Source organism: Rhinoderma darwinii, chromosome 9 (genome assembly GCF_050947455.1).
Source record: "Rhinoderma darwinii isolate aRhiDar2 chromosome 9, aRhiDar2.hap1, whole genome shotgun sequence".
Lineage (NCBI taxonomy): Eukaryota > Metazoa > Chordata > Amphibia > Anura > Rhinodermatidae > Rhinoderma > Rhinoderma darwinii.
This window is the reverse complement of record NC_134695.1, coordinates 92254202-92278820: the sequence shown is the minus strand read 5'-3', so window position 1 is coordinate 92278820 and position 24619 is coordinate 92254202. Positions and strand designations below refer to the sequence as shown.

At 42.0% G+C, this 24619-nt stretch overlaps 1 protein-coding gene across 1 annotated transcript in view; it reads left to right on the top strand.

The window, feature by feature from the left end:
- Positions 1-6556: 6556 nt before the first annotated feature.
- PHLPP2 (PH domain and leucine rich repeat protein phosphatase 2) overlaps positions 6557-24619 on the top strand; it is a 27707-nt gene continuing 9644 nt past the window's right edge. The window contains exons 1-15 of the mRNA XM_075838492.1: positions 6557-6688; positions 13882-14126; positions 16382-16515; positions 18991-19181; positions 20087-20212; positions 21435-21589; positions 21684-21830; positions 22211-22441; positions 22546-22745; positions 22827-22887; positions 23077-23172; positions 23247-23402; positions 23620-23820; positions 23919-24081; positions 24284-24414. Of these exons, the coding sequence (XP_075694607.1) occupies positions 6581-6688; positions 13882-14126; positions 16382-16515; positions 18991-19181; positions 20087-20212; positions 21435-21589; positions 21684-21830; positions 22211-22441; positions 22546-22745; positions 22827-22887; positions 23077-23172; positions 23247-23402; positions 23620-23820; positions 23919-24081; positions 24284-24414 (2345 nt within the window). The 5' untranslated portion in view covers positions 6557-6580. The remainder of the gene's footprint in view (positions 6689-13881; positions 14127-16381; positions 16516-18990; positions 19182-20086; positions 20213-21434; positions 21590-21683; positions 21831-22210; positions 22442-22545; positions 22746-22826; positions 22888-23076; positions 23173-23246; positions 23403-23619; positions 23821-23918; positions 24082-24283; positions 24415-24619) is intronic.

Here is a 24619-nt window from a genome sequence, read left to right as displayed (position 1 = left end):
GCCCACTCACCACAGTTAGGGTGTCCGTGTAACTGCGGCAGAAGCGGGTTACACCAGAGCAGTGTCCTAGATGACCAGGACCTCCCAAATACCAACGAAGATCTCTGCCAGACCTAGAGAGTTGTTTGCATTGGGACTGTGTGTATGTCCCAGGCTAAGGGGGGGGGGGTCGTCTATAGATCGAGTTCACCGGGGCTTTATAGGAGCTGAGAAGTGAAGCTTTCAGCTCAGTACCGGGATTAAGGTGTCTGTGAGTAAAACACCTCCACCACCACACGTAAACCGGTTGAAGTAGAGATATAGATTCGGGAGGGCAGTCCACCCTGCTCAGTGGGTAGTTGTAGTGTGCCTAGAGCGCTTCTACGTGTACCCCCTGCCCAAATAAAAGATCGAAAATCTTTATCCACAGTGGAATACAGTGATAATGGAAACCATACTGGAGCATTGTGAAAGAGGGACGAAAATCTCGGTAAGGACTTCATCCTAAACAAATTATTCTGCCTGTAACTGTGAGAGGGAGGTGTTTCCATCTATCAAAGTCTGTCCTGAGACGTTGCACCAAAGGAGCGACATTATCCGGTATAAAGGTACCAATATCACAGCTAATCGCTATACCCACATAAGGAATTTGTAGTGGAGAAGGGAGTGCAGTGTCTCTAGCCGGATCGTCTATTGCTATTACCAAAGATTTTAACCAATCCACACGAAGCCCAGAGAAGGACGTAAATCAATCCAATAGAGGGAACCTCGCCTGTAGATGGCGCTGGATCGTGTATCATCCGCATAGATACACGTTCCGCCCTTTCACCAATCTCAAAACCCTCTCCTGATGGCTCTTATGGCCAATGCAAAAAGGGAAGGGGATAGTTGGCAACCTTGTCTCGTCCCTCAGGCTAATGTCAATGAGGGGGAAATGTGACAATTGGTTTTAAAGGAAAGATGTCATGATTTTTTATTTATTTATTGCTTTTTATATAATGTAAACTTCAAAATATTTTATTTATGTTGTCACTTGAAACTTTTTTATTTATTCATACTTTTAGTTCTCTATGGGGGCTGTCTTTTTTTTTTCATCTGTGTATGGCGATTAATGACACACTAATATGCTATACGGCACATACATCCCCATAGAGCATGCGAACGGGAGCCGTTCCATTCCCCGAAGCATGCGCCGTCTGTGTGAACTGCGCATGATCGGTCATGCGCAGTTCACACCAGTAACACAACGAAGCTCGTTCCTAGAGAGAAATCTGGCCATTTTCATGTGGAACGGAAGTCGCTGCCAGACAGTAAGATGACTACTTCCGGCTGCGGCAATGGCTTAGACGAAGCGGAGGCGCACGGAAGAGGAGCGTAGGCGGCAGGAACTTGGTAAGAAGAGCGGAGGCAACAGAGGCGGCAGGTAATTTCTGGTGGTGTATGATCACTACCACTGTGCAGTCGCTCAGAACATGGCGGTGCACAGTGTAGGCGATTTGAAGACATTCAAACCCCTCCCCTGCCCGGAACTAGCCAGAAGAAGGGAGGGGGGGGGGGATTGAGTGAGGTCACTAAGGAGAGTGTGTCCACCCCAAATTTGCAGCAGAAGTCAATGCGGTTGCTTTACCACAGTGACCATGCTGCCATTTTGGGAACTGCTCCCTCTAGTGGCCAGCACATGGAAATATTATAATTTTAAAATCGAATTTATAATATTTTATGACTTGTGAAAAAATAAAAAAACATTAAAGCAATGTGTAATTAGTTATATAAACATCGGTCATCTGAAAAAAAAACAATTCTAGCGACACATTCTCTTTAACACTCGCTATAGGGTGGGAGTATAATAACTGCACCCATTGGATAAACCTGGGTCCAAATCCAAATTTGCCTAGTACAGACCTCAGGGCCACAATTCTGGAGCCACTCGTCCTTCCAGTAGATGATATGTTCGTGACGAGCCTTGAAAGGTTAACATCTGTGGCCCTCCCTGGCATGAAACCCGATTGGTCTGGATTATTAAAACGAGAAATTATTTTTTGCAGACACAGCCAATATTTAGACTAAATTTTGATATCACAATTGAGGAGCTTGGGGATCACCACTATAAGAGCCTCTATCATAGAAAGTGGGGGGGGGGGGGGTATTACCCATTGAAGGACTGAAAAAGGTTAAGCAAATGAGGTGCAATCAGCTGAACATGCTTTTTTACCACTCTATGGGTTGACCATCTAGAGCCGGGGGTTTCCTGTTTGGAAAGGGGTTAATAGCCTCTAATCTCCTCTATGGTCAGATCAGCGTCCAGAATATTAACATCCTCTCTATAGTGTCTAAGTATGTCTCCAGGTCAGGTGGAGTATTTGAGACCTTAGTGTAATATAAATCACAGTAAAATTTAGCAAAAATGTCATTAATGGCCAGGGGGTCACTAACAGGCATCCCAGTACAGGAGGTGAGTTCCAAAATGGGGTTCGGGGGGGGGGGGGGGGTCCTCTCCAGCTAAGTAAGCCGGCAAAAGACCATTCCTATTCCCCTGTTCAAAAACCCTCTGTTGGAAGTACAATGTTTTCTTCCTGGTGAGCTCCATTAATAAGAGGGTATATTCACATTGCTTTGCTGAGAAGGTAGTAAAGGCCGAGGAGTCCCTAGTCCTGAGATATTCCTCCTCCGCTGCTACCAGTTCAGCCTCCAACACTGGACGTGGTTTAGTCAGGCCCCAAATATGTGAGGAGATTGCCCGTACAACCACCCCTCTGATATATGCCTTGAAGGCGTCCCATACCAAATTGCCATCTGTCGGTGGCCGGAGGGAGATTGTATGGCAGAAACAATTAGGCCCCATGCACACGACCGTAGAATTCATCCGTAATTGCGATCCATAATTACGGACCATAATTATGGACCCATTCACTTCTATTGTCCACGGACACCTTCCCGTAAATTTACGGGAAGGTGTCTGGGCCGTAGAAGGCCTTGCGCAAATGATAGGACATGTCCTATTTTTGTGCTTTTACGGGCCATGCTCCCATATTTTAGAATGGGAGCACGGCCCGCAAATGCGGGTGTCTGTCCGTGGCCAGCCGTGCCTGTAATCACGGACCGTGATTTACGGGCATGGTCATGTGCAGGGGGCCTTAAACCCAACTGAAAAACACCCATCCCCCCTGAACTTGAGACAGATTGCCTTCCCAATTGCAGCATGTATCAAAAAACAGAAACAAAACTACAAAGTATGCTTAAATGGTTAGTGAAACGGGGCATCCCCCTAGAATGCATCAAGGATTCTCAATCAAAGCGAATACGCTCAATAGAGCTACGGCATGGAAGACAGAGTATTACGGTAATATATCCAAGTCCTGGTATGTCACCCGACACCCATCACTGAAGATATCAGCGAGGAAACTCTTCACAGAAGAGCAAAGTTAGGAACACATACACGGTGTAGGGCAATTTCCCACTGTTAGGGTATGTTCACACGGCCTATTTACGGACGTAAGTCGGGCGTTTTTGCCCCGAATTACGTCTGAAAATAGCGCCTCAATAGCGCTGACAAACATCTGCCCATTGAAAGCAATGGGCAGACGTTTGTCTGTTCACACGAGGCGTATATTTACGCGCCGCTGTCAAATGACGGCGCGTAAATAGACGCCCGCGTAGAAGAAGTGACCTGTCACTTCTTTGGCCGTAATTGGAGCCGCTATTCATTGACTCCAATGAATAGCAGCGCTAATTACGGCCGTATTTGACGCGGCGTTCAAGCGCCTGCACATGCCGGTACGGCTGAAATTACGGGGATGTTTTCAGGCTGAAACATCCCCGTAATTTCAGCCGTTACGGACCCCCGCCGTGTGAACATACCCTTATAGTCCCTTACAGCATAGGCAGATATAGTAGCACAGGAGTAAGGAAATCTGAGTCCATGACGTAACAACCAGGCAAAGACGACTTCTGGCTTGTCGAGAAATATTGCAGATTCATTATGCACCAATCTCAGTTTTGTGGTGTATACCATAGAATAGACTATTTTTTTTCTCCCTTAAACATTTCTTGGCCTCTGTTTTTTTGTACCTCCAATGAATAGTTGGGAAAGACTCTCACATCTTGGTTAGTATGTTTGAGGCTCCTGTTTCCTCGCCAGTTCCAGCAATTTGTCTTTAAAATTCAGAAACTTGGTGATGAAAGTGTGTGGCGGTGCCCCAGGTGGAGGAGCTCTGCTCGTGATCCGATGTGCACGTTCCACACAGAACATAGGGGAAAAGGCGGTATCTTCAAATGTTGACTTGAGCCAATTTTCCAAGAATGCAGCGGGGTCTGGCCTTTCCACACCTTCAGGCAGGCCAATGCGGCGGATATTTACTTTAGCCCGCCAAATGGACTGTTGTGATTCTAATGTGTTGACGCTCGATCTCAGGGGAGTCACATCTTCCGGGTCAGAAATACGCCTCTCGGACTCAGTAGCTCTTTCACGCAGCGTGTGTACATCAGCTCTGAGGAGACCAAAGTCTGTCTGAAGGGCATCAATTTTCTCAGTTCGAATCGTACGAGATTGCGTAATAGCCTTCAGCACGTCCAGCATGGGACTGTTCAGGATGGGATTCAACTGAAGAGGTGGAGGCCTCAGAAGGCCGCGATGCGCAGGTCCCGGATGTAGGACCAGTGGATTTATCCATCATGTCTGTGATTTTAGATTGTTTGGAGGGGCCATTATGGAAGTCTCGATGAGCAGCAGGACGGTGTAAGAATGGAGAATCACCTCAGAGCAGTGCACAACCAAACATACGTTAAATGATTATAGACATAGGGAAGGGGGAAGATCCTCCATGCGCTGCATTATGTCCAGATTACATCTGTGCAGTTTATAGAAGGACAGCAGGGAGGTCGTAGCGTATCCACAATGTCAGCGGCAGCAAGCTGCTAAAGTCATTTCCCTCCCATGGACAAAATGATGTCCACGTCCGCAGTAGCTTCTTCCGGCAAAGTGTCCTCTCCTTCTTGTCCCTAAACCGCAGCAGGGTGGTAGAACATGCTCTAAACGGGTGTAAGTAGGGCCCAAATTGTGGAACTGTGGTGTTCTGTAGTTCCGGTCCGGATATTAATCTAGGCCGGGGATCCGGTCTCCACGCTAGACCTGAAATTTCTGATCTCATGGAATCAGGCCAGAAATGTCTCAAAAATGAAAAAGAACATGTTGCAAAACTGTCTCGGTACAAAGAATCAGAGTATTGAATTGCTCATATAGATATAAGCATATATAGTGATCCCTTTATCGTATCTCTCTTGTTTCTGACATGAAGCTGCAGAATAATCTGGACCAGCGCAGGACTGAGCAATGATCACCCCTGATCAAAAAGTGTTTACAGTAGATTTATCTATTCACTCGTCACTGTCAGATTGCGGGATTTTACGAAATTTGCTATTTCTCTGCACCGTGTGAATAGACCCTATCATTGTCTAATAATCCTGCAAATCCCAGGTCCCAATAATATCGGATTCAAAGAAGTTTAGAATTTCTGCTTTCCAAGTCATGTGGAACTTCAAAATATAGAAATCTGGCCTACCCCAAGTAGTCTGGGACCTGGCAGGGTTTGTTAGGACTTGCCTGGTCCTCCCCGGTCCAGTTCAATGTGTCCGATTAGTTACAGTTGAAAAAAAGACACGTGTCCATCAAGTTCAATCAAGGAAAAGTCCATCACTGCTCTGTTGTTTTGACTATTTAGTGATCTCCAACATGTGGCTCTCCAACTATTGCAAAACTACAACTCCCAGCATTCCGCTGTCAGGGTATGCTGGGAGTTGTAGTTTAGCAATAGCTGGAGAGCCACAGCTCCTATTGCTAAATATAAAGGTTTTTCTTAGGAATAACCTTTATAGCACATTGATTTGATAGGCAGTAATTGTATTCTTGTTGGGAGTCGGACCACTGGCACCCCCACAAATGTGCCCGACTCTTTATCATACCCGAGTGCGTTTCATCGATCACCCACAAAGTTCAAGGGGGAGATACTAATCATGTTTGGGGAACTTGGGGTCAGCGGTAGGACATTAATGGCACATCTGAATAATATTCGAGGGAAGTTCCTGCTTGGCTCCAGTGAATTCCTTGTACTGTATCTGTAAATATATATGTATTCAGCCAAAGCACCATTATTGATTGAGATAAGGCAGCCCAATGTTCAGATATAAAGGGCAGCGGGGTTAATGATTAACCCCTTACTAGTAATCCATATAGTCTTACATCTAGTTTTACTATTGGGATAATGATTAACTAGCTCATTGTAAAAGTTGCCATCATCACTTGTAAAGAACACGTGCCCTGGCAGGCTAACCTTACACATCTCACGTCGCTCCTTATACGTCATGAGAAGGGCAAGGTACAGGTTGCATGTAATATGCCAGCAGTTAAGATGGCAGCGGTGGGCGGAGTAATGTGCGAAATATAGAGTACGCAAGGTGGGCGGGGTAAATTTATTGGATTGGCAGCGCGTGTGTCAGCTTCCGTGTGATTGGCTGCGCGAATCTTGCTGTCATTGCACTAGCGGGCGGGGACGCAGGAGATTGGCTAGACGCCTGTTGGCTGTCAGTCGTTCTGCAAGCTGTGGAAATGGACGGCCAGAGACCGGGTCCGGTCGTGGGACCCAACGGGGAGGGAGGCCCTGAACCGAACCGGCCCAATACCGGTACACGGGGAGCTGCAGTGCGAGTGCTTAAGGTGGGCGACTGTCATTGGAGGTGATTGGTTGTATGCATCTGTGATGGAGAGCAGTGGTGGGGCGACAGATTATGGAAGTGGCCAGTTCTCAGACAGATCCAATCTCTACAGCGCCCCCTACCGGTACACAGGTGTCATCTCATACTTGGCTATCTGCTATATTACTGTACACCTCCCCCTCACCTGTATACAGGTATAACCTGCAGATACCTATCTATAATGTACACCTGTGCAGCAGACCTCCTGTGTCTATTATCTGTATGTGGTCCCTGTATACTGGTGATTCATTCTCGACAGACATCAATGTCTATATTGTCCTGTATACAGGTGTCATTTATCTTATTTGCATTTCATTTCCCTGTGGAGCGTACGTTTCATTTTATGTATTGTTCACACCTGTATGCAGGTGTCATTTGTCCTCGGGACATACGCTTTATTCATTAGAGCCATCCTGTTATGTTGCGCAGTGTCTTATTACATCTCTATACATAAATCTCCTTGCGTTGCTTTCAAACCTATGTGTACTGCAAGTTCTTAATGTACTGGTATTATCTGCATTGCTACCGGGTCAATAATGCATCCATCAGCAGAATAGAGGCTACTATTTATTTTAACTCCGGCTCAGAAGCTAGAATATAACTACTATAATACTGCTCCTATATACAAGAATATAACTACTACAATACTGCCCCCTATATACAAGAACATAACTCCTATAATACTGCCCCCTATGTACAAGAACATAACTCCTATAATACTGCCCCAATACACAAGAATATAACTACTATAATACTGCTCCTATATACAAGAATATAACTACTATAATACTGCTCCTATATACAAGAATATAACTACTATAATACTGCCCCAATACACAAGAATATAACTACTATAATACTGCCCCAATACACAAGAATATAACTACTATAATACTGCTCCTATATACAAGAATATAACTACTATAATACTGCTCCTATATACAAGAATATAACTACTATAATACTGCTCCTATATACAAGAATATAACTACTATAATACTGCTCCTATATACAAGAATATAACTACTATAATACTGCCCCCTATATACAAGAATATAACTACTATAAGGGCATGACCACACGTGGCGGATTTCCTCCGCAACTGTCCGCATCAGTGCCGCACAGAATCTGCGTTGCAGATTCTGCTGCGGATCTGCACAAAATGTGCAGAAAATTGATGCGGACTAGCTGCTGCGGACTGCGGGAAAAGTGCTTCCCTTCTCCCTATCAGTGCAGGATAGAGAGAAGGGACAGCACTTTCCCTAGGGAAAGTAAAAGAATTTCATACTTACCGGCCGTTGTCTTGGTGACGCGTCCCTCTTTCGGCATCCAGCCCGACCTCCCTGGATGACGCACCAGTCCATGTGACCGCTGCAGCCTGTGCTTGGCCTGTGATTGGCTGCAGCCGTCACTTAGACTGAAACGTCATCCTGGGAGGCCGGACTGGAGACAGACGCAGGGAGTTCTCGGTAAGTACGAACTTATATGTTTTTTACAGATACATGTATATTGAGATCGGTAGTCACTGTCCCGGGTGCAGAAACAGTTACTGCCGATCGCTTAACTCTCTCAGCACCCTGGACAGTGACTATTTACAGACGTCTCCTAGCAACGCTCCCGTCATTACGGGAGCCCCATTGACTTCCTCAGTCTGGCTGTAGACCTAGAAATACATAGGTCCAGCCAGAATGAAGAAATGTCATGGTAGTAAAAACAATACGCTCCGCAGCACACATAAGATCTGCGGACTTCATTGCGGAATTTTGACTCTCCATTGAAGTCAATGGAGAAATTCCGCCATGAGTCCGCCACTGCTCCGCAACAGACAGAGCATGCTGCGGACACCAAATTCCGCTCCGCAGCCTATGCTCCGCAGCGGAATTTTACGCCTCGTCTAAACGAACACTGCTAAATTAAAGTGTAAGTCAATGGACAAACGGCACCGCTGCGGATTAACGCTGCGGAGTGTCCGCAGCGGAATTTAAGTGAAATTCCGCCACGTGTGAACCCGCCCTAATACTGCCCCTATATACAAGAATATAACTACTATAATACTGCTCCTATATACAAGAATATAACTACTATAATACTGCTCCTATATACAAGAATATAACTACTATAATACTGCCCCTATATACAAGAATATAACTACTATAATACTGCCCCAATACACAAGAATATAACTACTATAATACTGCTCCTATATACAAGAATATAACTACTATAATACTGCCCCTATATACAAGAATATAACTACTATAATACTGCTCCTATATACAAGAATATAACTACTATAATACTGCCCCTATATACAAGAATATAACTACTATAATACTGCCCCCTATGTACAAGAATATAACTACTATAATACTGCCCGTATACACAAGAATATAACTACTATAATACTGCCCCTATATACAAGAATATAACTACTATAATACTGCCCCTATGTACAAGAATATAACGACTATAATACTGCCCCCTATGTACAAGAATATAACTACTATAATACTACCCCCTATATACAAGAATATAACTACTATAATACTGCTATATACAAGACTATAACACTATAATACTGCTCCCTATAGACAAGAATATAACTACTATAATACTACCCCCTATATACAAGAAAATAACTACTATAATACTGCCCCCTATATACAAGAATATAACTACTATAATACTGCCCCCTATGTACAAGAATATAACTACTATAATACTGCCCCCTATGTACAAGAATATAACTACTATAATACTACCCCCTATATACAAGAAAATAACTACTATAATACTGCCCCCTATATACAAGAATATAACTACTATAATACTGCCCCATATATACAAGAATATAACTACTATAATACTGCCCCCTATGTACAAGAATATAACTACTATAATACTGCCGCTATATACAAGAATATAACTACTATAATACTGCCCCCTGTGTACAAGAATATAACTGCTATATACAAGACTATAACACTATAATACTGCCCCCTATGTACAAGAATATAACTACTATAATACTGCTATATACAAGACTATAACACTATAATACCGCCCCTATGTATAAGAATATAACTACTATAATACTGCCGCTATATACAAGAATATAACTACTATAATACTGCTCCCCTATGTACAAGAATATAACTACTATAATACTCCCCCTATATACAAGAATATAACTACTATAATACTGCCCCTATATACAAGAATATAACTACTATAATACTGCTCCCCTATGTACAAGAATATAACTACTATAATACTGCCGCTATATACAAGAATATAACTACTATAATACTGCCGCTATATACAAGAATATAACTACTATAATACTGCTCCCCTATGTACAAGAATATAACTACTATAATACTCCCCCTATGTACAAGAATATAACTACTATAATACTGCCCCTATATATAGGAATATAACTACTATAATACTGCCCCCTATATACAAGAATATAATTACTATAATACTGCCCCCTATATACAAGAATATAACTACTATAATACTGCCCCCTATATACAAGAATATAACTACTATAATACTGCCCCTATATACAAGAATATAACTACTATAATACTGCTCCTATATACAAGACTATAACTACTATAATACTGCCCCTATATACAAGAATATAACTACTATAATACTGCCCCCTATATACAAGAATATAATTACTATAATACTGCCCCCTTTATACAAGAATATAACTACTATAATACTGCCGCTATATACAAGATATATAACTACTATAATACTGCTCCCCTATGTACAAGAATATAACTACTATAATACTCCCCCTATATACAAGAATATAACTACTATAATACTGCTCCTATATACAAGAATATAACTACTATAATACTGCCCCCTATGTACAAGAATATAACTACTATAATACTGCCCCTATATATAGGAATATAACTACTATAATACTGCCCCCTATATACAAGAATATAATTACTATAATACTGCCCCCTATATACAAGAATATAACTACTATAATACTGCCCCCTATATACAAGAATATAACTACTATAATACTGCTCCTATATACAAGAATATAACTACTATAATACTGCTCCTATATACAAGAATATAACTACTATAATACTGCCCCCTATATACAAGAATATAATTACTATAATACTGCCCCCTTTATACAAGAATATAACTACTATAATACTGCCCCCTATATACAAGAATATAACTACTATAATACTGCCGCTATATACAAGAATATAACTACTATAATACTGCTCCCCTATGTACAAGAATATAACTACTATAATACTCCCCCTATATACAAGAATATAACTACTATAATACTGCCCCTATATACAAGAATATAACTACTATAATACTGCCCCCTATATACAAGAATATAACTACTATAATACTGCTTCTATATACAAGAATACAACTACTATAATACTGCTCCTATATACAAGAATATAACTACTATAATACTGCTTCTATATACAAGAATACAACTACTATAATACTCCCCCTATATACAAGAATATAACTACTATAATACTGACCCTATATATAAGAATATAACTACTATAATACTGCCCCCTATATACAAGAATATAATTACTATAATACTGCCCCCTTTATACAAGAATATAACTACTATAATACTGCCCCTATATACAAGAATATAACTACTATAATACTGCCCCCTATATACAAGAATATAACTACTATAATACTCCCTCCTATATACAAGAATATAACTACTATAATACTGCCTCCTATATACAAGAATATAACTACTATAATACTGTCTCTATATACAGGAGTATAACTACTATAATACTGCCCCCTATGTACAAGAATATAACTACTATAATACTGCCCCCTATATACAAGAATATAACTACTATAATACTGCCCCCTATATACAAGAATATAACTACTATAATACTGCCCCCTATATACAAGAATATAACTCCTATAATACTGCTCCTATATACAAGAATATAACTACTATAATACTGCCCCTATATACAAGAATATAACTACTATAATACTGCCCCTATATACAAGAATATAACTACTATAATACTGCTACTATATACAAGAATATAACTACTATAATACTGCCACTCATATACCAGAATATAACTACTATAATACTGATACTATATACAAGAATATAACTACTATAATACTGCCCCCTATATACAAGAATATAACTACTATAATACTGCCCCTATATACAAGAATATAACTACTATAATACTGCCCTCTATATACAAGAATATAACTACTATAATACTGCTCCTATATACAAGAATATAACTACTATAATACTGCCTCCTATGTACAAGAATATAACTACTATAATACTTCCCCTATATACAAGAATTTAACTACTATAATACTGCCTCCTATATACAAGAATGTATCTACTATAACACTCCCCCTATATACAAGAATATAACTACTATAATACTGCTCCTATATACAAGAATATAACTACTATAATACTGCCCCCTATATAGAAGAATATAACTACTATAATACTGCTCCTATATACAAGAATATAACTACTATAATACTGCCCCTATATACAAGAATATAACTACTATAATACTGCCCCTATGTACAAGAATAGAACTACTATAATACTGCTCCTATATACCAGAATATAATTACTATAATACTGCCACCTATATACAAGAATATAACTACTATAATACTGCCCCTATATACAAGAATATAACAACTATAATACTGCCCCTATATACAAGAATGTATCTACTATAACACTGCCCCTATATACAAGAATATAACTACTATAATACTGCCACTCATATACCAGAATATAACTACTATAATACTGATACTATATACAAGAATATAGCTACTATAATACTGCCCCCTATATACAAGAATATAACTACTATAATACTGCCCCTATATACAAGAATGTATCTACTATAACACTGCCCCTATATACAAGAATATAACTACTATAATACTGCTCCTATATACAAGAATATAACTACTATAATACTGCCCCTATATACAAGAATATAACTATTATAATACTGCCCCTATATACAAGAATATAACTACTATAATACTGCTCCTATATACAAGAATATAACTACTATAATACTGCCCTCTATGTACAAGAATATAACTACTATAATACTGCCACTATATACAAGAATATAACTACTATAATACTGCTCCTATATACAAGAATATAACTACTATAATACTGCCCTCTATATACAAGAATATAGCTACTATAATACTGCCCCCTATATACAAGAATATAACTACTATAATACTGCTCCTATATACAAGAATATAACTACTATAATACTGCTCCTACATACAAGAATATAACTACTATAATACTGCCCCTATATACAAGAATATAACTACTATAATACTGCTCCTATATACAAGAATATAACTACTATAATACTGCCTCCTATATACAAGAATATAACTACTAATACTGCCTCCTATATACAAGAACATAACTACTATAATACTGCCCCCTATGTACAAGAATATAACTACTATAATACTGCTCCTATATACAAGAATATAACTACTATAATACTGCCCACTATATACAAGAATATAACTACTATAATACTGCTCCTATATACAAGAATATAACTACTATAATACTGCCCCCTATATACAAGAATATAACTACTATAATACTGCCCCTATATACAAGAATATAACTACTATAATACTGCTCCTATATACAAGAATATAACTACTATAATATTGCCCCTATATACAAGAATAAAACTACTATAATACTGCCCCCTATATACAAGAATAGAACTACTATTGGAGGGGAATCTAAGGATGCGGAATTTCATAGTCTCTGTTTGCTGTTTAATATTGTCATCATTTCTTCTACAATACTTTATGCACTTCAGTGTCTGAGTTTCCTAAAACAAGTCCGTGTAGCATGGGAGGGCAGTCTGCTGTATTGTTAATAAATCTGCCTGTGCAGTGCATCCAGCGGGGGGCGCTGTTAGAACAGAACTACAAATAGATGCTGCCGCAGTGTGTAATACTAATTCTATATGTCTGCAGCCACTTCATGATCTCGTCTTCTTCTTGGGTTGATTCGTTTTTCTTTTTTTACAGAGAAACATGAAACGTAGTGGAAGTAAAAATTGCCTGAGTCAGAAATGCTGTTTAGGATCACGAGAGAAAGAATGGCTGAGAGAAGACCCCAGCAGAGGATGTGTCTACGTCTACGGGACAGACCACACGTCCTCCATCTGTGATCTCCATGTGGTGCTCTGCACTGTAGACACAACCGCCTCTGAGATCCTCCTAAGTGAAGGGACGGAGGACTTATACCTACAGCTCAATGGCGACCTGGTCAGGTGAGGAGACGATTCACTATTGATGCGCTGCTTAGGAATAGATGATCCTACAACTCCGCCACTTTTCCACTGGCTGTTTTATGATATCCTGTGTCTTCTGCTCCATGAGCATAGTGCAGACTGCCGTAAATAGCAACCTGTATTCTGCTGACTGTCCAAAAACGTTGTTTCTAAGCTTTACCATCGCATTGCTCTAGATTCATTGCTAGATATTCTGATAAGTATAGTGGGGTAAAGAAACCTTTTAGGTTAAGTTCACATGTAGCGTATATACTGTGTATTTTCCTCAACGGATTTCGTCGCGGAAAATCCCCAGAATAATATAGTAGCACAGTGGATGAGATTTGGATATATCTTGTCCCCACGCTGCGTAAAACCTGCGGTGCGTTTTTTTTACTATCCGCAGCTCGTCCATTGTATTTGCGTAATCGCCGCTTTTTTGTTGCGGGTTTCCCCCATTTAATTCAATGGGAAGGTAAAACTCGCAACAAATAGCAGATGTGATTTTTGCGGTGGAAAAGCTGCGAATCGCAACTCGGAGAAAAAAATAATCTTATACTTACCCGGAATTCTGTGCTGCTTCGACCAGGCCGGCCTCTTGGCATGACGTTTCATCCCATGTGACCACTGGAGCCAATCACAGGCAGCAGCAGTGACATGGGATGAAATGTCATCCCAAGAGGCTGGACGGTAGAAGGACGCGTCGCCGTGGCTACGTAAGTATGAAAATTTATTTATTTATTTATTTTTTTCTTTTTACGTGCATTTTTCCGCAGTGGGCATGCCGGACGAAAAACTGAACCGCAATTTGGTGTGGTTTTTTCGTCCGGAATTCCCTGCAGTGCCTAGGGTGGATAAGCTGTGGTCTTTTACGCAGCGTATTCCACCTGTGTGAACATAGCCTTAAGGGTACAATGAGACTGGAGACGGGAACTATTGCTGCAAAACTTTTTATCTTCAGGAGTCAGGCAAATCTGGGTGACAGCACCTGTGGGTGCTATAATGACAGCCATATTGGTTTTCACCCAGTTTGACGGAAGAGGACGACTCAAGGACTTATATTTGTAATGGCTATATACTCCTGGTATCCACCGGGTGCCTAACTGTCCATATACCATGTACTATTATACGGTACCCAGTGATTAGGATCTAGGGATCGGGCTCAGGACTCCTTGTCGGATATCCTCAGGTGAGTATTAGTAACTCGTATACCTGGCACAGCTCCGTGACCTTTATCATTGCCCAGTGCAAATATTGAAGACTCAGCTCATTTGTCTTGAGATTATTTTGCACTTAGATAAGGAGGTGTATTTATTAGATTGGCATCTTGTACAGAGGCTCATGATGCAATGACGGGGGCGAGACCGGAGAAGAAACAGGTCTTCAGGCACACGAAAAATGAAAGAGATTTTCTATTTGCTTCATATTTTACTGTAACTTGTAATCAATAATCTGCAAGAAGCTTTTATTTCTTTGCACATATAAAAGGAGTTGTGAAGGATTAGAAATACATGGCTGCATTCTTTGCAAAACAGCGCCACACCTGTCCACTGGTTGAGTGTGGTATTGCAGCTTAGCCCTATTCACTTCTATGGCACTGAGCTGCAATACCAGACACAAGCCACGGACAGCAGCCATGTATTTCTAATCTTGTACAATTCTCAATAATATGTCCAGTTGTGAATATATTAGTCACTACTCCTATGGGTAACGCTCAGTCTTGGCTGCTTTTTAGCTTCGCTCTAAGGCAAAGTTGTGATTCGCAGCTCCCGTTTAGCTACACTTGTCTTTTTTGGAGCTATTGCTCCCTCCCGTTTGTTTATCTACCATTCTTTACACTGCAGCTCTGCTTGTTTAGGTTCACTACTGTGTATAAGCACCAGGCAATAAGCCCATAAAGAAACTGATTTCCATTAAAGCAAGGATAGAATATTTATAAACCACAAGCAACTAAGCCACCAGGGAGAAAAATGAAATTATGTCACTGCCGCTGTAGTAAATGTATCTGAAGGTTCTCCGATCTGAAGGTATGTGAGATAAAGTAACGATCATTGGGGTAAAGATCTTCAAAAACTTCCTGTCAGTCCTTCCATTGCACAACACCACAGTCGGCTTCTTTACCTGAAGTGGCTGATAACAGGGAACAATAGATTGCATCCACCTGCACTGCGATTGTACGTCTTTAGGTTTTAAGTTTTTTTGGCTTTGCATCCTGTAACTTCTACATGTTGTATGGTGTGTCTTTGGGTTTTCAGGCGGTTGGAACCTCAGGAACGTCCTCTGCACATGATATACAAGTACTTGTCTGATCTGGGATTACGGGACGCTGCTCGGATCCAGGAGGAGGCCGCCCACTCCGATCTTAGCTGCATGATTCGATTTTATAATGGTAAGTTGTAATGTTAAAGGGTCCGTCTGGTTAAGATAACCGCCTGTTAGGACATACGGAGTCCAAAGAGGGGGGTTCACTGTCCAGAGCAGAGAGGGCTACAAAGAAGGTCCCTGGAGTACCTGGCACGTCCGTGCATTACGCTGATGGCCCATTAGGTCACTTTCCGTGGCAATATCTGCTGATACAGCTGCCATGGGGGTTGTCGCCCAGATTTCCCAGACTCCCCAATGTCTCCTCTGTTTTTCCCTTTAAAGAGGCTCTGTCACCAGATTTTGCAACCCCTATCTGCTATTGCATGTGATCGGCGCTGCAATGTAGATTATAGTAACGTTTTTATTTTTAAAAAACGAGCATTTTTGGCCAAGTTATGACCATTTTTGTAGTTATGCAAATGAGGCTTGCAAAAGTCCAAGTGGGTGTGTTTAAAAGTGAAAGTCCAAGTGGGCGTGTATTATGTGCGTACATCGGGGCGTGTTTACTACTTTTACTAGCTGGGCGCTCTGAAGAGAAGTATCATCCACTTCTCTTCAGAACGCCCAGCTTCTGCCAGATCACGCTGTGACGTCACTCACAGGTCCTGCATCGTGTCAGACGAGCGAGGACACATCGGCACCAGAGGCTACAGTTGATTCTGCAGCAGCATCGGCGTTAGCAGGTAAGTCGATGTAGCTACTTACCTGCAAACAGTGATGCTGCTGCAGAATCAACTGTAGCCTCTGGTGCCGATGTGTCCTCGCTCGTCTGACACGATGCAGGACCTGTGAGTGACGTCACAGCGTGATCTGGCAGAAGCTGGGCGTTCTGAAGAGAAGTGGATGATACTTCTCGTCAGAGCGCCCAGCTAGTAAAAGTAGTAAAAACGCCCTGATGTACGCACATAATACACGCCCAGTTGGACTTTTACTTTTAAACACACCCACTTGGACTTTTGCAAGCCTCATTTGCATAACTACAAAAATGGTCATAACTTGGCCAAAAATGCTCGTTTTTTAAAAATAAAAACGTTACTGTAATCTACATTGCAGCGCCGATCACATGCAATAGCAGATAGGGGTTGCAAAATCTGGTGACAGAGCCTCTTTAAGTACGTGCGCCTATAAAGGGGTTGTCCAGGTTCTGAAGATTAGTGTTTTTGTTTTTTTGTATAATTAGTAGTTATACAATTTTCCTATATACCTTTCTGTATTAATTTCACAGTTTTTAATATCTCTGCTTGCTGTTATTCAGTAGGAACATTTATTGTTTACTTCCAGTGGATAAAATTCTGTCCATAGTCGTGTGATGGTCACACAGGTGCACGGGTCGTTACAGTATGTGTATCAGAGATGTCTTCTAACGATCCCAGCACCTGCGTGTCCATCACATGGCCATGTGACGAGCCGTGCACCATTGTCCATCACATGACCATGTGACGAGCCGTGCACCATTGTCCATCACATGACCATGTGACGAGCTGTGCACCATTGTCCATCACATGACCATGTGACGAGCTGTGCACCATTGTCCATCACATGACCATGTGACGATCCCAGCACCTGTGTCCATCACATGACCATGTAACGAGCCGTGCACTATTGTCCATCACATGACCATGGACCGAATTCTATCCACTAGAGGTAAACAATGAAAATCCCTACAGAATAACAGCAATCAGAGATCTTGACAACCATGAAGAATTAATACAGAAACTATGCTGGAATCTTGTATAACTTTTTTTTTTTTTATTCTACAAGAGCTAAAATTAAATTTGCTAAAACCGGAAGCGTCTTTCTCATTGCCTCGCAATGTGGTTAAAGAATATGCAAATCTTGAGACCGCGCCTGGCTCTTATGCCCCTTATCACCGGCGGCAGACGACCGGAGAAACAATGCAGCAGTTCAGGTTTTTGTTACTTTTTTTTAGTGGGTCATAGTTGAATGCACCATCGGTCTGCCCCATAGACTGTACAGAAAATATCCAGCAGTGTGGAACGTGCAGGTGTATTGTCGAGTTTCTGCACTATAGAAACTTTTCAGCATCCTATCAGATATTGGCGTTTTTATAATTTTTCAGAGTAAAAAAGTCATTAGGCATTTAAAGGGGTTGGCCTGTCTGTATTAATAAAAGGGATTCCCTCATTTGGGACCTCCATCCATTAGCTGGAGCAGAGAGCCGGTCTCTCTCTGGAGGACCCAACACATCTGTGCATTACACAGACAAAGACGTTGATTTCTATGGGCACCATGTAATACTTCTTTTCTCCTGCGGTAGTGCTGTAGGGAAATTGTACACTTGCTAATAGGTTCCCCATAGAATAGAGCTAATTTTTGAGGGCTACCCCATTAATGATTGAGTAAGGGGGGTAGGTTGTAAGATATTAACATGCAGTAGTGGCAAGAAAGTGCTGTTTCCATTTATTTACCCTTGATGGCTGCTGAATGAAGTCTAGTGTATTTGTTGGATTGGATAGAATGAAATGATTGTATCTTTCAGAGAAACCAAGTTCTTTGGAGCAACTGGACCGGATTCTGCTGTCGGGGGTGTATAACGTGCGTAAGGGCAAAATCCAGCTACACAAGTGGTCTGAGAGGATGGTCGTTCTGTGCGGTACCTGCCTCATTGTATCATCCGTGAAGGATTGCCAGACGGGGAAGATGCACATACTGCCCCTAGTGGGTGGCAAGGTGAGGCTCCTGGGATCAGCGTGGTTATTTTAGTACTGTATATGGATTTTTGAGCTTGTGACACACTTTATGATTATTCACCTCTGTACACAATCCTGCGGGGATAATAAACATGATATGGAGGACATTGAGCAGGGAAACGTTGCGAGTTACTTGTCACTTTTCACAAGCTAATTTATATATGGGCTTATAAATTCAGATTTCGACTTGAACCTGAATGCCCTGTAGGCACCTTTTATGTCGCCAGCGCCTTTATTGATTTTATGAATGGAATTTTTATAGCTATTCCATATAAAGCAATGGTTGTGGGTTGATGCAGCTGGCATGAACATAACCAGAGTATCATTTGGCAGGACTACCCAAGACAATTTGGTGTTGCTTATGCAAATAATAATGCTGAAGGTGATATGTAGCCCCAATCTTGTATTATATTATTATTGAGAATTATATTCTTTAAAAAAAAAAGTAAATTACGCAGCGATTTAGTACAGTCTGATTTGTATAATACCAACATGTTGCATAGAGATTTGCAGACCATGTATTCCTTCATATCAGTACCCCGATTCCCCTTTCCAGATAATGAATAATGTAGCTCTCTCTGCCTCTATCACAGCAGGAAGTCACAGCATGACCTGAAAAGAACGGCATTCAGCCAAAGACACCCTTGTTTCTCTGTCTGTAAAGCTTAGGAAACTCCTCACGCACTAAATATTATTAAGTAGTCTGCAAATTCTACTGTCCATTGGGGATGGGGGGGGGGGGCGGTTAACATTTTCATTGACCGGGGTTGGAGTTTCTAGTCTTGTAAATTGAACTTCCAGCAGAGTTATACATAGTGCATGAGCTATAGTTCTGTGGTCTGATCTCTTGTCTGCCATTAATATCTTTCTCGTTTCTCTCTTCAGGTAGAGGAGGTGAAGCGGAGGCCGCACTGCCTGGCCTTCTCTTCTGCTGAAGCACAGGCTCCCACCTACCACGTCAGCTTTGATTCTGCAGCAGAGTATCAGAGATGGCTCCGCCAGGCAACCAAAGTAAGCAAGGGGGCTGTTTACACCAGTCTTGGGCTTTGTTCATACGTTGCAGTTTTTGGATCTTAGGTTACAGTCTATATTCTAGTCCATGGCGTCATTTACAATTCTGAAGGATTTAGAGTTGAAATCTTCCAGCATTTTTTTATTGCTCAATGTCTGCACAGAACTCCGTCAGGTATTGTACAATAATTGGATGTTGGGAAAAAATGTACGTTCCCACCACTTTATGAGAGCTCAGCTAAGCTTTAGTCAAGCTTGTTGACTGTTTCCCCTAAAAAAAAAAAACCGCAGAATTGTGAGTGCAGCTCTGTAGTTTAATACTGTAACTCAGGATCGGAAATACAATGTATTTATAAAGTTACTTGGAATATACCAATGCTGATTCTTGTCTGCAGTAAACAATTGAGTCTTTCTGGGTTATAGATTTTGGGAGGAATATCTTAAGTACATTTTGGTTCAGAATGGATGTGAATGGGAAAGAGCTGCAATACCAGACCCAGCCCATGGACAAGAGTGGTGCTGTTTCAGGAAAAAAGTAGACCATCCCATTAAGAAGTCAGTCTAATTGGACTATTGTGAATAGAATATCGAGGCCTGCAATATAGATGGCATCAATTAAAGAGGTTTTCCCTGGACTTTAATATTGATAGACATAGGCCATCAAAATATGATTGGGTGTTGGGGGGACTGCTGCATTAAGGGTCCCCTTCATTCTTTACAATGCACAGCGCCGTACATTTGGTTGTGGCTGTGCCTGGTACTGCAGCTCCGTCCCATTCAAGTGAATAGAACTAAGCCTGGGGTACCAGGGACAGCCACAACCATATGTACAGCGCTGTGCCTGGTAAACCATAAGGGGACGCAGGACGTGAAGCTCGTCATAGCACCACAGCTAGGCCGTCAATATTACAGTCCCGAAAAATCCCTTTAAATAACTGGTTTCTTGTATTCTGATGGGACGGTTCATGGATATCGGTTGATCGTGTAGGTGACGTGACATTCATTACACGTGTTCTAGATCTAGGTTTTTGAATGTCCCTAAGCCTAGTACCCCATACTTAAATGACATCAACGTACCCCAAGGCTATGATCGCACGCTGTGCTGCACCTATGATATATACATAGCAGCATATCATGAGGACGGTGCTTGTAACCCCTGGGTTACTCCTACTACAGGTGGAGAACTTCGGATATAGATTATCTCCATATTGTTTGGTTGTAGGTTGTATCTCAAAGACTGAGCACTGTCGATCTCTCGTGTCAAAGCCTGGAGGAGATTCCTGAGCACTTGTTCTACTGTCAGGACATCACCAACCTCAATCTCCGCCACAACTTCCTGCAGTTGCACCGCGCGGCCGGAGTCCGTAGTCTCTGCAGGTTTGTCCAGATTTTCTCATGATGATCGACACGACCGTGGGTGGTCCAGTTATAACGATAATTAAAGATTGTCATGTTTTTTTATGTTCTTAAGGTTTTCACAGCTGAAAGTTATGAACCTGTCGCAAAACAAACTGGGAGATTTCCCCCTCCAGTTATGCGAGATCACCACTCTCACAGAGCTGAACGTGTCGTGTAATGGACTGACAAACTTACCACCCCAAGTTGGGCAGATGCTCAGGTCAGTTCTGGACAACACAAATGTTATGAGTAATCGGTGTTTGCAAAAAAAAAAAAACATGCGCACGCAGCAGTTCTGTTATAAAGACTTTAATATCGTCAGCAAGCCCTACAGCTGTGGGACAACACGCTGACCGAGCTGTCCTAGTGTCCATAGCTCCTGTCATGGAGGCATTGGGTCCCCATAGTCACCAATCACTGACAAAATGACAGCTGGAATTTGATTGGTTGCCGTGTGACACTGACTTTTTTTTACATAACCCCACCCATGGAGCAAGAAGCTCCACCCATTTGAAAGTAGCCACACCTACATTACAGAAATATAAGTTTTTTTTTGCTTTGATCTTATTTATCCTATATATTCTCTCTGCTTACCTGCAGCTTACAGACGCTAAACCTCGATGGGAATTGCTTGACTTCATTACCAGAGGAGCTTGGATGTCTGCAGCAGCTCTCCTGCTTGGGGCTCTCGTTCAATGATCTGAGCATTATACCCCCTGTGTTTGAGAAACTTACCTCCGTGGACAAATTATGCATGGCCGGGAATCGCGTGGAGTCTTTAGGTCTTCAGACTTTAAGCAACATGGCGCACTTAAAGTCCATCGACTTGAGGTTTGTTCCAGGGGTGCTGGGCGGGGTGTAAGGAACGATCTGAGGGGTTATAATGAAATAATTTAGTGTGAAGCCCAGCGCATCATTGACTGAAATCCTTCCAGGATGAATCATCTAATACAAGTCAGCGGCACCTTGGAGGGATTAGACACCGTCACTCAGTTTGATGTACGAGATAATCAGCTGACGGCTCTGGACCTCCGATGCATGGGGAACCTCGAGCAATTACACTGCGAACGCAACCAGCTGAAGGAGCTAAATCTCTGTGGCTTTTCCCTGAGAGCAGTTTTTGCCACTTCAAACCGTACGTTGCCACCGCCACCTTCACCTCCCCGTGTCTGGTGTTCTCCACTCATCTTACGTTGCATCCTTGTCTTTATTGTAGGGTTGTCCTTGGTGAATGTCTACCTGGCTCCTTCCCAGGTGATTTCCTTAGACTTGTCCAGGTAAGTGTGTAGGTATTCTTGCTCTAGCATGGGCACTGCCCTGTGTTGGTAGCATGGGGAGCAAGGGTAATATCTGAGTTAGTATGTTCTCCCCGTGCTTGCATGGTGTTTCCCCCACACACACTTTACAGGTCTGAAGAATATGTTCGCTTGTCAATTTTAATAATAGTCACCTATGCTTTTCATAAGGAACTGCTTAACATCAGTGCCAGATTGGGTTTGTGATGCCAAGAAGCTGGAAGCTCTAGATCTCAGCTGGAACCTACTGACCGAGTTACCATTAAGGTAATAGTGAAAAGTAACCTTATTGCCGATTACAATTGGAGTCTCCGTTGCTCACGATCTGCCTCTACATGTAGGGTAATGGGGTGTCCCAAGCTAAGGAAGCTGCTCCTCGGGCATAACCAGTTGGGGAACCTGCCGTGCCCTGCTGATTGCATCCCTCTGGAAAGTCTGGATGTGCAGCACAATCTACTGAGACATCTTCCTGACTTCTTCTTCTCCGTAGCTTTAAAGTAAGTGTCCACACAGCGTTGTAACGTCTACCCAGAATTCCAGGCAAAACTCAGCGCCTGATCCAGCGCCTCTCCCAGCGGTTCTTGGTCCTCTTCTTCACACTTTTTGTATTGTGCGTAATATAGGACAGCGGGAGGGGAGATACATGTCTTACACCCCAAGGCCTCCCCCTTGGGAACTGATGTTCCTTTAATGCTATCTATTGTATTTCTTCAGTCTCCGGTTTCTTAACGCATCTGCAAATGCGCTGGAGTCCCTGCCATCAATGTTTAGTGGAGAAGAGAATGGAACTAGGCTGCAAGTCCTTTACTTAACCAACAACCAATTAACTGATCAGTACGTCCCATTCTTGACCATACACGCGAACCTCCGGGTCCTGCATATGGCATATAACCAACTGGAAACCTTCCCAGCCAGGTGAGATGGTCCGAGAAGTAAACAATGTTTCATAGCAGCCCTATAAATCCTTGGTTTGTAGATTCGGCTACAACAACCGGGACTATTGTGTTTTTCAGCAAACTGAACAAACTGGAGCATTTGGAGGAGCTAAACCTAAGTGGAAACCGCCTGAAGTCCATCCCCAGCACTGTATCCAACCTCAAACATCTGCGCACCCTCATCGCTCACTCCAACTGCATCAGCGTGTTTCCTGAGATTTTCCATCTGCCGCATATCCAGGTCTCACCCCCACCTAAAACCTACACAATCAGACCTTTCCTAACTCTCCACTTCTAGCTCTGATCCCCTATTATCTCTCCTCTTCCCCCCCTCTCTTACCCCTGCAGGCTGTGCTACAGCTGTAGAGTTGTGTACATGGTGTCATCTCATTGTCACTGACTCGGCCTCTGGCATGAGATGTTGCTGCTCTTTGTTCCTGCAGCTGGTTGACTTGAGTTGTAACAGTCTGATGGAAATCCCGGCGCCCGATGCCCTCCCACCTGCCCTGCAAGAGCTGGACTTGAAAGGGAACAGTGACCTGGTTCTGGATCATCAGCTCCATGACATCTTCAGGTATGCTACAAGTCTGTCTGTCTCCACTGCCACCCCCATCTTGAATTCTGAACATCATAGACAAAAGTGAATTTAAACATGGCAAATTAATTCATCAATACATCCTAATGGTTGGAGACCTACCAGAAGAAACTTTAGTGTACATTAAAAATCTGAAAGCCGTTTTTGAATAGCTTATTTTAAAGCCGAGATGTGAACTTACAGG